General features: G+C 38.8%; 1 protein-coding gene and 1 long non-coding RNA gene across 13 annotated transcripts in view; both read right to left on the bottom strand.

The window, feature by feature from the left end:
- Window positions 1-1,558: 1,558 nt before the first annotated feature.
- LOC122974073 (protein NLRC3-like) overlaps window positions 1,559-14,934 on the bottom strand; it is a 28,755-nt gene continuing 15,379 nt past the window's right edge. For 8 of the 12 annotated variants that reach the window (XM_044341929.1, XM_044341928.1, XM_044341932.1 and 5 more), the window contains 8 exons: window positions 9,261-9,365; window positions 8,777-8,881; window positions 8,026-8,225; window positions 6,008-7,781; window positions 5,744-5,917; window positions 4,712-4,885; window positions 4,246-4,292; window positions 1,559-3,076 (listed from right to left, as the gene is read on the bottom strand). In XM_044341929.1, the coding sequence (XP_044197864.1) occupies window positions 2,544-3,076; window positions 4,246-4,292; window positions 4,712-4,885; window positions 5,744-5,917; window positions 6,008-7,781; window positions 8,026-8,225; window positions 8,777-8,881; window positions 9,261-9,365 (3,112 nt within the window). In that variant the 3' untranslated portion in view covers window positions 1,559-2,543. The remainder of the gene's footprint in view (window positions 3,077-4,245; window positions 4,293-4,711; window positions 4,886-5,743; window positions 5,918-6,007; window positions 7,782-8,025; window positions 8,226-8,776; window positions 8,882-9,260; window positions 9,366-14,934) is intronic. The other 4 variants (XM_044341937.1, XM_044341939.1, XM_044341940.1 and 1 more) reach the window with 2 other exon arrangements.
- Window positions 12,984-14,884, bottom strand: LOC122974312. Its single transcript, XR_006400313.1, has 3 exons — window positions 14,746-14,884; window positions 14,368-14,528; window positions 12,984-13,550 (listed from the first exon to the last, which is right to left on the bottom strand). It is a non-coding gene; the product is annotated as an uncharacterized LOC122974312 (long non-coding RNA).

The raw sequence follows: 14,934 nt of genomic DNA, 5'->3' as shown, positions 1-14,934 counted from the left end.
ATTAGTTTTGAGTTTTTATGACACATAATGGTGTAGGGGTTAAAAAAAAGAACAGCAGCAGGTTTCTTGAATTGCTGCTGGCAGGGCGGGTGTAGGTTTGGCGTTAAGATGGGTCGGGACATGTTTTAAACCTGCTCTTGTGTGTTTGTGTGCACTTCATATTAGCTTTTATAGTTTTTTACACTTTCTATGGATTTTTTTTAAAAATCACATTTTACATTTTATTTTAGTGATATTATCTGAGACAGAGATGACAATTTTAATGAGAGTCAATCAAATTTTCTGCAATACATTACGAGAGAATGATTAATAAAACAGTAAAACAGTAAACAGTATTACTCTTACACTGTTTCTAAAAATTACAGTATCTATAAACTACTGATTCTTTACGATGTCTCAAACTATTTATATTTCAACTAAGTCGAGAACCTCCAGCAGGCCAAGACTTCACCTGAAACCCCGCAGCTCATTTTAGCTTTGCTCCATAATTAACTCTGCACTGAACAGACAAAGATAACATCTTCTCATTTTTCACTCTCATGGTAACAAAGCAAACAACCCTTTTCATAGAAAGTACTGCTTTGCATGACTGGTTGGCTTTTTGCCCCGTGAGGAAGTGAGCAGCTATTTGCTATAAAAGCAAAACAAAATACCAGTAGTGAAAGTTTTGTATGTAGAACTACATAGTCTAGTATGGAGCAAAGTAAAGCATCTAGCTAAAACAGCATCACAGCAATGTGAATAGCTGATTTCTTGCATTGATGTATGAAGAGAAATGGAAAAGATGTTTCAAGATGGCACCCCATTTATACAGGGGGCGTAAGTCAATAAAGTAGTTCAGGCTTCTGCTAATCTTAGCACATAGCACATGCTCATTAAGGTGCTCCTCTGGCTGAACCAGGCGACTCTCTGTCTGCACACACGAATGGCACAAAATATAGAAACAGATCTACGTAACTTCAAAGTGTATAGTGAACCTAATAGCTCAAATTGAGACTGCACTCAGTACTGAGACATATTTAATATGCTCGTTATTTAATTCGTAGTGTGATTACTTTCTAAATGAGTAGTTATATTTTTATATTTTCCATTTCCACTGCTTGTGAGCAACTAAGATTAAGTTACACACAGCTAGTGTTCTTGCCATGTCAGCAGTTCCTACCTTAATTTAGACTCTTAAAGAAGGACATGATGTTCTCCATTTTCCATAAAATACAAATTGAGAACTGAGCCGAGAGTCATAACAGTTTCTAGCTCTCGGGTTAACTTCTGCATTGTGTGGCCCACTCAAAGGACATGCACATCATGTTTCTTCCACTGCTGTTCCTGCTCAGCCCATAGACTTTACATCGGGATGACGCCAAGCATGTTAAGACCAAGTGGCGACCTCCAGGGCTGGAAAATGAAGCCAATGCTGAAGTGCCAAAAACTGCAGTTCCTCGAATGGCCACTTGAGGCTGACTCCAAAAGTGAGTCAATCCCCATAGACCCCCATGTTAAAATGCCCAACTTTACAGCAGAAATGTACATGTTTACAGCCTGGCACAAAAAACGGTTTTAGTCTCTATAGCTAATTTTTCCTTTCATGACAACTGTATGGGGGGTGATTTTTTTTTATAACTCACCCGTTTAAATTTTATCAAGCTGTAAAGATATGCATAACTATGGATGAGGCCACTTTGAGTGACAGGACGCTAGCCGCTAGGTGGCTTGTTTCAGCAACCAGGCTTCATTCGGTCCGCTTCAGCTCCACCTCTTTGCCCATTTTGAATTAGCCAGGAGTTAGCTGGAGTCAGGAACTGCCAAGATGGCGATGGTCAGAGCCGCCCACTTTGAGCTTCAAAACCACTCTTCAGAAACCAATGGGTGACGTCACCGTGGCTACGTCAATATTTTTTACAGTCTATGCTTAAGACCAGTTTTTCTAGATTCTGGAAAAGGTTTACAAAAAATAAACCTACATGTGTTAAAAATGTCATGATACAAAAAGTAATAATTTACTTTGAACGCAGTTGCAGGTGTCCTGTTAACCATTTTCCAGACATCTCTTTTATAATGTTGGTCTATGGTGAAATTGCTGTTTGGGACACTTTTGGGCCACTGGGACAAATTGGCAGCAAGGCTGAGTGTTGACGCTGTATCAGCTCCATCATTAATACATCCATGGACTAAACAATCTGACTAACAGCTCTGACTTCCCCTACTGCAAATGTAACTGACTACCTCTATCATCAATTCAACATGTTCAATCAGCCACCAACAATGATACATGCCTCAAAGTCCCTGTTGCATTCACACAGCTTACAGCAAGCTGGTGTGTTGGTCGTCTATATCTCGCTGCCTCTCTCTCTCTCTCTCTCCATCCATATTACTTTCACATACTTTTTGCAAAGGCACACAAACCTGGCAACTCTGCTTTGAACAGATAGGCTACTGACGGATAGGAGCAGTTAATCCTTTGTGTTTCCTAAGATGACATGTCCCGACCATCCGCATGCAGATATACACCCTTGGCTGCTCGTATGGATGCAGTGAAAGTCTGCTTACGTTAGCTGACAAAATAAAGCAGAGGACTGAGTGTGAAATTCAACAGCAGGATAGAGGGGCTCAGTGAACGTTGTTTTGAAGGTATGCAGGCGAGTCCGACTGTCAGAGGAAACTCTGTAGAAGGACAAAGTGCCAGCTGGCCAGTCCAGATAAACTCCCACCTGACTGGAGCGTGAGCAGAGTGAAGCTACACTGATACTCTTGTTGTTGTGCATAACATAACAACCCTCCTCAGAGCAAAACATACACCAAGACTTGGCGTTTTGACCCAGCTTGCAATCATTCCCATCTCCTTTTCTACCAATGGTTCTGTATGTTACCCCAATTTTAAATGGTTCCACCACCTCGATCTCCCAGTAGCAGCGCTTATCTAGACCCTGCTCACAAAGCACTTGTGGGCAGAGATCAAACCTCTCTGAGTGATTGCGATATGACTGCTCCTCTTCCATCCAGGTCACCTTTCTGTTCCCCTCAGAGAGACGGAGGTTCTTGTGGGCTGTGTTGGGGTCCAAAGTGAGCTCGCAGGCATCTGGAGGGAAAAAAACATGTAATTTCAGGAGCCAGTGGAATTTACTACAGATTACAGTAAATTTTCTAATTATGATTTAACATACAAAACCTGTGACTAGTCCATAAAAGATGACACTATTTAATAGATTAAACTACCCAATAGTACATATTGCAGTTGAAATTAGATCCAGCTCCACCAACTACAACAGTGAAATCCTACCTCCACATTAATGCATCAGTAACAACAATAAAGTAATATAATGTATAGCAATTATTACATGTGGGCTGCTTGTCTACATCTTTTCGAAACTTATAGCACATTTTGCTAATAATACCTCCGTACTCTTGGTAAAGTAAGATTTAACAAACTCCTAGACATTGTGGGCTGAATGTTACGGCTTGACAGAGGAGCACGTCCATAAGTGAGTTGAAGGGTCACAACTAGCTCAGACTAACAGCACAGAGGAGCAAATGCTGTAGATGTTTTTAAACAGCAGAGATTACAACTAGAAAGTTGAAAAAATGACCCAAAGAAAGTGTTGTTTGAGATTTATGGATATAGACAAAAGCAAGTTAAAATGACGTAAGTAGCTACGCTGCCACGCTTGTCGTCGTCTTAGAATAAGGCAAAATTAAAGGAACAGAATTAATGTTTTTCAGAAATACAGATGAAATAAACACTGAATGAAAGATTTCATCAAATTACAGAAGCTAGTGGACAAGAGGATAGCCTGGATATGACTTGACGTCAGCTGTCTATATTGCGAACAGGGCAACACAAGTCATTAGTTAATGTCAATGTCAGCTAATGTCAGCTCATCATTTTAACTATCCAAATTAGAAAACTTTTCACCTTGTTTTTTTTGCTGATGTTAGCATAACTTTGTTATTAGCCACATTAGCAACTGGCATGGCTGCTATTATTGTTGTCTGGTGAGCTCTTTCTGTTCACTCCCCTCAACTTAACATTATGCTGTTATTTGTCATCTGTAATGAGAGCTAGCGTTGCCATCAAAGGAAAAGGTTTCATTTTAATAGCTGTATTGGTGAAGGTAAAAGTGCAGTAAAATATTTTTGTTCACCTAGTTATTTTAACTAATAACTGAAATGGTCACACAACATTCAGCAAAATGTTCAGTATTATATTTAAGTCCTCATCATCCATTTTTAGTTTCCACAGATACTCACATTTCTTGAATCCCGGTTTCATTCGGTGACTTCCACCGTGTTCAACGCTGTGGAGAAAAATGTATTGAAACTTTCAGACAAAGAACAACCAATAAGCTAACACTGTATTGCTCTCAGAGCCTAGTAGAGTAAATCTATAGTATATGCATTATCTATTACTCTACAGTACTAGCAACACCGAAAATATTGTGCTCCATGGCTACCTTTGGTCAGATAATAAGTCACCTTTGCCGTTAGATATGTTGTGAGAACTGAACAATACTCTAAATGTTAGTAATAATTTCTATTGTCTATAGGATCCATGCACAGAGTAGCTCTGGTGTAAAACTCTTATATACAAACTAGTTTTATGGTTGGCAGTACAATCCACCTCACTATAGTGAGAAGTGTAGAAGTAATCCAGAAACAAATTGTCTCTCTGTTTACTAGAAAAGTCAGGAATGTTGTTTTCTGGTATTATAATTACTTGAGTGTGTTGAGCTTGTAATGTGGATCTCTCTTCAGCTCAGAGAGCTGATCCTCTCCTGAATCTCCTGGATGGTTGTAGCTGAGGTCCAACTCTATCAGATGGGAGGGGTTTGATTTCAGGGCCTTCGCCAGAAAAGCACAACCCTTCTCTGTGATCTGACAACCTGACAACCTGAGAAAAGTGTTTGATTTATCAGCAGGCAGGTTCAAGATGTCTTTCATAAAAGTATCTACATAGATTTCTGAATGAATGTTAAGATGGTGGGCTTAAAAGACTGATTTGGTATTATCACACTCCTTTAATTTTGGCAGTCTTACAATGGACAATGTAAATATAAAAGCATTAAAATTCATAAGATATATACATTATCCACAATGCAACTTGAAGGCCAAGAGTTCAGTCAGAAAAGGCTTTCTAGTACTTTTCACACATATGCAGTAATAAAGTTCCCCTTTAAACAGGCCCTTGAAAAGAATTAGGTGCATGACAGCAGAAAGCTTTGTGAACCAGCTCAGACGGAAGTCCGAGACTGTGTGCAAAGAATAAACTTTGTTACAGACTCAAAAGGACTTTGGAGGAAGTTAGATCAGAAATAAAGTTTGGAAGTTGGGTTGCTAGTATGGTTAGTCATTATCAAAATCAGGCACAGAACACAAATATTTTCTGTTATGTTCCACTGTTTGAGGTTTGACTGACACTCTTTTAATTATGTCATCTTACTGCGTCCACTTCTTCTGCAGTGGTTTAATAGCCCAAACTTAAAAGTGCCACCAGTTGATGAACCAACTCCAAATATACAGCAGTTGATGGAAATGCACATAAATTTGAATTTTCTTTTGCTGATATTTTAGAAATTTGTGCTACATTTGGATGGAAACCTAGCTTTTGAACAGTTAGAACAGTGTACCAACATTTAATTGCATACCTGTAAACATTTTGACCTTGCAGCTCTTTAAAATAACATCTACATATCTTGTTCACCTGTTTACATAATGGTATGTTATCTATTATATGAATATGTATAAATACCTCAGTGTCTTCAGTCTGCACCATTGACTCGACAGTCCCTCATGGAGCAGCTCTACACCTATGTCTTTCAGGTCATTGTTGCTCAGGTCCAGATCTCTTAGAGGCGAGTAGGGGAACTTGAGTCCAAAGGCCAGGTACTTAACCCACTCTGCTGTCACTTTGCAGTCTGCTAGTCTGGGGATGTATAACAGGGTTATAATATGATAAAGAAAAGATGCAACTGTTTAAAGATGTAATTCAATACTACAACGAAAGTAAACTTACATGGCTTTTCTGCTGCTCCTCACAGCTGGTATCAGCCTCCTTCTGCCTTCATCTGATGTGTTGTAACTCTTCAAGTCCAACACCTCCACATCATTCTTCGAAACCTGCAGCATGTAGGCCAGTGCAGAACAATGCAGCGGGGTCAGTTCTGATTTCAAACGATCTGACAATGTGAGATATTCCTGAATATCATCTTTGACTTTGTGGTCTCTCATCTCGACCATGGTCTGGAAGAGGTTGATGCAACTGTCTGGAGAGAGGTTCTTCCTTCGGATGGCTTTAAGGTAAGTCAGGATTTTCTTGTCAGTATCTTGGCTTGGATCCGGCGATGTCAGCAGACCCTGAAGGACTTTCCGGTTGGCTTCAGCCATGAGGCCAAGGAGGAATCGTAAGAAGAAGTCCAGGTGGCCATTCTTCTCCTCCAGCACTTTGTCAACTGTCACCTTTAGAAGATCAAGCAGTGTATGTTCTTTCTGCTCCAGATTGAGGAAGTCGCTGAGCTCAGTTGTATTCTTGTTTGTGAAGCAGTCATAGACATAAAGAGCTGCAAAAAACTCCTGTATGGTCAGATGCACAAAGAAGAAGACCTTTTGCCGAGAAAACACTTTTTCTTCTCTAAGGACTGCGGTGCAAAATCCAGAGTAGATAGCTGCTTCTTTTATGTCGATGCCACATTCTTCAAAGTCTTCCTCATAGAAGATGAGATTGTTCTTCAGCAGCTGAACAAATGCAAGCTTGCCAAGTTTCAGAAGAAATTCTTTCTGTGACTTTAGAAATAGCTCTTTGTTCTTCTCTGTCTTCTTTTCATATTTTCTGCTCCTGCGTTTTGTCTGGGCAAACAGGAAATGTGCCATCATCTCTGTCAGAGTTTGAGGACATTCAGCTTTCTCGTCTCCCCTAAACACCTCCTGAAATAATATGGCAGAAATCCAGCAGAAGATCGGGATCTGGCACATGATATCGAGACTCTGTGAAGACCGGATGTGTGATGTGATCCTGTCGGCAAGGCTCGAGTCATGACTAAATTTCTTCCCGAAGTATTCCTCTTTTTGAGGATCATTGAACCCTCTTATTTCCGTCACCATGTCGACATACTTTGCAGGGATCTGATTGGCTGCTGCTGGACGGGAAGTTATCCAGATGTTAGCATTAGGAAGAAGGCTTCCCTGGATGAGGTTTACAAGGAGATCACCAACAGAGGTTACTTCACTGATAGACGTTACTGTCTTAACATTCTTGAGGTCCATTTGAAGTCTGCTTTCATCCAGACCGTCCAGGATCACTATAACCCTGCCTTTGGCGAAATCCTCTGAATCTTTCAAACTCTGGAGAGCAGGGTGGAATTCAGTCAGGAGCTCATGCAAGCTTTTCTCATCTATAATCAAATTCAGCTCTCGAAAAGCAAGACAGAAAACGAAATCAATGTCCTTGTTTGCTTCTTCCTCAGCCCAGTCAAGAATGAACTTCTGCACAGCAAATGATTTTCCAATGCCTGCTACGCCCTTTGTCAGGACTGTCCTGGGCGGTTTCTCTTGGCCAGGAAAAGGTTTGAAGATATCACTGAGGTCAACTTCATCACACGATGTTTGCTTTTTCAGTTTATTTTTGTAGTATCTGAACTCATGTTCTTCATGCGCCCCTGCACTCTCTCCAGTGGTGATGTAGAGTGATGTGTAGATGCTTTTTAAGGTGTTTTCTCGGTCACCAATACCTTCAAATGTTGAAGCAAATTGCTTTTGCATTGCATTCTTTGCTTTCTGAATTAGGCTTTTACCTGTAACAATCAAAAAATAATTTTATTTTTTAAATTATTTTTCATAATAAGATCTGTTAAGAACCAGAAAATCTGAAAGCTGCAGGATTTTATTCCACACACTGATTAGCACTCTTTCAAGTTGAGGTGAAAAACTCATCAGTCAAAACATTTATTGAGGTGAGTGATTGGAATAAAAACAACAGATATGACACCCTGATATAGTAGGAGCATAAATCATTTGAAAGTTAATAGTTAAACCTACCTGTGTCTTCGTATGTTTTTCCCTGGTGTTTTCTGAATTTCTTTCCACATACAGGGCAGGGGTAGTTTGCTGTAGAGTCCGACTGGTCCCAGTCTGAGCTGACACACTTTTTACATGACCGGTGTCCACAGAAGAACTGGACTAGATCCCTCAAATCCTTCTTACACACTGAACAGCTGGATGGCTCCCCAGGCTGCTGTCTGTAGCAAAGACAACAAATGACACAAATAACCTCTTCATTGAATGCAGTTTTCTTTTCTCGTATCATCATTATCGTTTTCTGTTCTCATGAGGGTCAGGGGGACCCTGGAGGTCAGTGGTTCCATCATCTAACAAGTGAGTTGATGCAACAGGAAAACGTTTGTAACTTGGCTCTGCAAGTTTATCTCAAGGAGCAACAGAAAAGCAGATAATGTTACAATTCTACACTGTGATAAATCTGTTTGATGTTGTTTGATAACATAACGATGACACTTACCTTCCACATGTGTTAAGACATAGACTTATTAGGTGTGTATTAGGTTAATTCAACAGTAAATATTATAACAAAGAAACAAAGAATGTCAAGTACCAAACTGAACGTTCTGTAACAAACATTTCAGGACAATTACATACATGTGATGCACAACATTTATAAACCACAGTCACAAATGATTTCACCATATAAATCTTGTGGAGAAACTTTGATGAACTAATCTTAATATGTTTTTACATGCAAGATATTTAATTTACATAAAAACATCAAAATTACCTTTGTGTCTCTCCAAGAGCTAAGTTGAGTGGCGGATTCATGGATCCATCGATCTTCATAGAGACACCGCTGGGAGCTCTAGAATCAGCTGCTCTCATCTGGGAACTAAAAAGAGATCTTTTTACTTATGTATAAGTACTCAGTAATTCATTCAACAACCAACAACACATCTATTATTTTATTTTTGTAGTCATCACATTTATATATTACTAATATTACTTTTATTTACTATGTAACATTGGGCTTCTATGGTAGGTATTTGGTTAAGCCAATAGCTTTGTAGCTCTCCTGCACCTTTTTACTTTAAATAATTTATAGGAGTATACTGTATATAAGTAAAATTGTGTTTTGTATTATGTGAATGTCTTTGAGTATTAGTTCCATTCATATCTGAATAATGGTGCACAAAGTGTTTCCTGCTGTAAGGTCAAAAAATGATGTTCCACAGGGTTCAGTGCTTGGACCACTTTTTGTTCTGCCTTACCTTTGTGTCTTTTCATGACCAAAGTTGAGCGGCTGGTACATGGATCCATCACTCTTCATAGACAAACCACTGGGAGCTGTGGACCCAGCTGTACTCCTCTGTGAACTAAAAGAAGAGACAAGTGTCCAAAACTATTGTTTTTAAAGTGATTTTCAATTGTATACTGTACATTAGTTTCAAATTTGGTTTGTTTCATAAGAAGTATAAAAGTGTGTTTGATGAGATCTGCTGGACATTGAAAATGTTGTATTATGTGGGTGCTGAATCCTCATAATAACCATGTAACTTGAAACAGGATGTCAGGAACACAAACACAAACTACATACATAAATATATAAATGTGTAAATATGAAGTACAAACAACCTGAGCCTGAGACCTACTGACCTACAAACTTATTTTTTGTATGTTTTTTTTCCGTCTCTTTACTGGCATAAAGAAACAATAACAAATTCTTTTACCACAAAATGATCATTCAGAAAACAAACATTATATGGTTTACAGAAGAAAAAACAAAAAACCCCAGGTAGGGAGAGTTAGAGTTCATATGACCACTTTAAACAAAAACAGGTATTAATAGTATTTATAGCCTTTAGATTAGAAGAAAAACAAATTGTATCGATGTTTGATCTCTTTTCACTTGTAAATCTGCTTTTATGAATATGAAATTTAGCCAATAAAATGAAAAAATTAGTAATATACAGATGATCCATCACCGTTCATAGAGACATCACTGGGAGCTGTAGAACCAGCTGCACTCATCTGGAAACTAAAGAGATATCTTATGTAAAAGTACCCAGTAATTCATTCAACGACCAACAACACATCTATTATTTTAGTTTTCTAGTTATCACATCTATATTACTAATATTACTTTTATTCACTATGTTATCTTAGGCTTCTGTGGGAGGTATTTGGTTAAGCTATCAGGTTTGTACCTCTCCTGCGCACTTTTATTAATTTATAAAAGAGTATACTCTATGTAAGTAAAATTGTGTTTTGTATTATGTGAATGTCTTTGTGTATTGGTTCCTTTCATATCTCAATAATAGAGCGCAAAAAGTTGCGCACAATACCAATATGTCTTCCTGCTTTAAAGGTCCAGTGTGTAGTCTTTAGTAACATCTAAAAGAACAGACTTGGTAAAAATTGAATAGATTATTTATATGTATATCTTAATTAATGTCTAATCAGCTGAAAATAATAATTGTTGTGTTTTCGTTACCTTAGAAATAGGCCCTTTATATCTACATGGGAGCACGTCCCTACGCCTTACGCGACTACCGGAACTGCACCAGTTTTAAAACGAAGAAGAAGAACGGACCAAACATTTTGTATTGTGAGAAGTTTTTGAAACCAAAATCTGATAAATGGAGGATCATACTTATTTAGAAAATCACAGGAGCGTGAATTGTCATCGTCAAAGAAACGAAAACACGAAGAAGCTAAACAAATTCAGGACAAGCAACGGCATAAAACGAGGATAAACCAAAATGGAAATCCCTGATGAGAGAAATGTTTGCAGACTGACGCCAAAGTTTCCTGTTTATTGCTGGACAGGTAAGAGTGTAATGTATATTTATTTTGCCCCGCTGGTAATGGCTCAAAACCTAGATGATGTACAATGTTTATTAGCAGTACATTAGTTTCCCTGAAAAGAAACTCCGCCACATAACATTAAATATTAGCACACTTTAGCCTTAGTTTGTGCCTCTCACGGAGCTGGTGGTCTGATAAGAGACAACAGGGAGGCAATGCCGTGCTAATAACCCAAAGATTTATTCATTTTCTGTGGCAGTAAGACAACACATTGACTGATGACTAAGATATATAGCGCTGGTGATGTGCTAAAGACAGTAAGTCAGAGTAATGAGTTAGTGTGAAAGATAAACTGAGGAGAAGTCTGCTCATCACCGAGTTAATACATCCTGTGAATATATATTTATATTTTTCACAGTGCTCCATGATTTCATTGTTTGCTCCTAATTTATCATTTAGGAGCACATGTACACATTGGGGGGCAAAGTTAGCTTATAATCCAACACAAGTAAGGTTTTCCCCGTTTCAATGTTGAAAAACATGTAATTGCTACCAGAGTTTTAATTTTACATTTATCAGTCAGAGGTAGAATTTTTCTCTTATTTATTTTGGTATGTCTATCCAGGCCAGCCAAGGCTCCCAGCATCTTAGGACATAACATAATGTATTACAAGGGTTTGTGACTGTGTCATGTAGCACTTATTTTCTTGATGTTGCTGTTGTTTCTCTAGCTATGAGAGAGGTCCTGTAGCATTGATGCATGGTATAGCCTTTATCTTCATCCTAAAGTGACTGTGTAATAGGTCAGGGGTATTTCACCATGTGCCATTGATGGCTGGGAGTACGTTGGTTTTCATTACAACCAAGACAACAAAAGTTGATTTCACTGAATAGCTACTTGTCTCTGACTGAAAGTGCGTTAATCAATTAAATAATCTGATCTAGTCTGTTGTTGGGATGAAAATCTGCATGGAATAAGGTTGAACAGTTTCTGGTAAGCACATTAGATAAATAGATAGATAGATATTCATTCATTTGTGCTGTTTTATTTTTCTCAGGCACTATGGGTTGGCATTATTCACCATGTCTGTGACATTCACACCCGTCATATCAGAAGTATTGCACACCAAGTCAGGAGAGGTCTAGGTAAGTGACACACATTTGTTTGCCTATGTAGCATATTAACTTACCCTGTAAGTCCTACTCTTGGTTAAATAGCATCATTTTCACATGTACAACTGTATAAAATGTATGAGATAGTAAATTAACTCTATGTGTAATGGTACTGTCTTCCACAGAAGCAGTTTTCCATGCAGCTGCTGCTCGACATACAGCTCCTGGAGCAGATGAGGAACAGCAGTGCCAGTGAATCATGGGTGTTGTTCCTGCCCTGAGAGCATCTTCATCCAGAGCAGTAAATTGAGTACCTTTGGTGTGGTATTGGTCTGACCCTTGTCAGCTATTATATGTGCAACAATTTGACTGCTGGAAGGTGATCAGATGAGTTTAATCACACTGCTTTTAGTGTTCAAACAGACTAATGATTTGATAGATTATTCTGTCTTTATCAGAATCAACTCTGAAGAACACAGAATAAGCTGTCAATATGTTTGTGTTTGAACAGTAAAAGCTGCATGTTTATGTTATCCTTTTATTGACCAGATTGAAAAGGATGTCCAAAAATGTTTCTGTTAAATAAAATATATTTTTATTACAAATGTCATTATTCTTAGTGTTGTTTTTTATATTTTTATTTTGTGGTTCAAACTAGTGAATTACAGTTAACATAACCTGAAATGACAATGAAAATTAATCCATAACATGTACTACAGTGCCCTGTTCTGAGGATCAGTGGTATTCCAACTTCACTACTGTTTTATGTTGCTTTCTAAATATAAATAATGACAATATAAATTAATGGTGGAAGTGGTAATGACAATATACTGACTGCAGGGAAATACTGTCATTGTATAAGTATATATTAATATGTTTGTCATTGCAATTATCACAGCACATCTGATGAATATCTTTTATTTGATAAACTTGCACATTTAAGTTGAATAAATGTTTAATAATTATCCAGAAAATATATAAATATAGAAAATGTATAGAACTAGTATAAAATGAATAAAATATCAGAAATATAACAAATGAATATGAGATGACTTGATGCCTTGATGATGAACAGGCAGGTGTGTGAGTACCTGACATACTATGTGGGCGTTCCATAGGACCTGGAGGGAAACTCGGAGGCCAGGTGTAAAACCAGTGTGATGTCTTTGGAGGACCAGGGAACTTGTCCCTGATCCTCCAAACACAGCAACTGGGGATGACAAGTCAGTTTCCCTGGCCTAAAGAGCCATGCTGTCAATAGACGAAATATCTATAGGCAGCATAACGGTACTCCCGGTTGTCATCCCCAGGCTTCCTGGTTTGGCCAAATACCATAGTGTCGTCCCAGTACCGCCTGTGAATGCATAAAAAGCATTTTCAAGACAGTACTGGGAGAAGTGGGGTATTATTATTACACAATCTGCAGGGTACTGGCCACAGCATTTCCTCTCCCGGTCCATAGGCATGTCTGTACAGTTACTACAAGTACACCATGGTACCCCTGGCACTCCAGCAAACGGTGGGACACCATGCCTGCACTGATGCATCATCAAGGCATCAAAAATTAACCCTGGCTGCCTCTGAAGCAGTTCACTGGTGAGCTGCCTGTGCTCCTCCAAGGTCATCTCTTCAAGAAGTTTCTGAAAAAGTAAAACACAGGAAAAACACAGATAAGGCTTTATAGGTTATAAGTTTCATGATATGTTGGAAATATGGTAATGGTAGTACAGAATATGGATTTTACGCTGTCCAGTGTTCCAAAACATGTCTACAACAATAACATGATTTTTTAAAAAAGTCAAAATATTGCTGCTCGATACTGTTCCTATATAGTATTTATATAATCATTCAGTAGTGTTGCTGATGTTTTCAGTATTCTCTTTCATACAGAGAACCTGCATTATAGCCGTAAAGAAGATCCAAGGGGAGGACATTTCTCTTTGTTTGATAACGTTAAAAGTAAAGTTAGACTTTTCTGTTGGCTTCCCGACTCATTTTAAAAAGACGAGAGAAAGACAGAGAGCGCAGCTGTGGTCGAGTGAGCTAGAGGGTGAATGAAGAGGAGAGGGAGTGCTAGTAACGTTAGTGAGGAAGCTGGTGAACCAGATCGATAAATGTTATTTTCTGATTGTTTCACAGCGGTTAGCTTCTAAAGCACAAACACACCCACACACCTCTTCAACCCTGCATGTGCTCTGCGCCGCCTGATTTGGTCTGAATACGGGCTAAACAGAACAGTGAGGCGGATTACAGGCGCAGTATTCCCACTTTGAACGGGCTGTGTAAAAGGGGCTACTGACTCATGTTACACTGATAACACATCAAACTATACAGACTACAGTAATGTAAAGCACAGAGCTGCTATGTAAATACCACTTTGTGTTGTATTGGCATTTTTAATATCGTGCAGAACGGGTAGGAATATGATAAAATAATTGTATAAATAATGTCACAAACCTCAGTCGCTTCGGTCCCTTTGGAGGGTTTACAGCCTCTTGTCCTGCTTCCAAGGTGCCGGTGTTTGCTCTCCTCCCTTGCCTGGCCCTGCCTGCAGCAGAACCGCTAACTCGCCTTCTTTCTCACCCTCTTCCTCCTCCTCTAACCTCCAGTACTTGACTCTGCAAACGGATAATAAAATATGTAACGTTATCCTGCCAACACTATCTCACTATCAATAATGCCGACCGTTAGAATAAAATAAGGTAAGTTTTGTTTAGCATGACGTTGCTAATGTTAGCTTGTATTACCAAAACAATAAAACACTCATAATTGCTATCTTACTTGTGAGGTATAACATATAGTATTATAGACTAAATAATGAAATAAAATCTTCACCTCATCGCTTGACTTGTTAGAAATGCTCGAAGTTGTCGTGGACGATGACATCTTCAGCAAATAGCTTCTTGTCCTTGAAGGCCACCGTAGCTTCTGGAACCTCTCCAAAGTCTTAGGGAGGGGAGGGGTGAGCGGCGGACTGCTTAATCTAGAACCTCACCGTTAGAGGCCGCTAAATACCACGCATAT

The sequence above is a fragment of the Thunnus albacares genome, chromosome 22 (genome assembly GCF_914725855.1).
Source record: "Thunnus albacares chromosome 22, fThuAlb1.1, whole genome shotgun sequence".
NCBI classification, from domain to species: domain Eukaryota; kingdom Metazoa; phylum Chordata; class Actinopteri; order Scombriformes; family Scombridae; genus Thunnus; species Thunnus albacares.
Note: the sequence above shows the minus strand (reverse complement) of the source record. Positions and strands in the feature narration are given on the sequence as shown.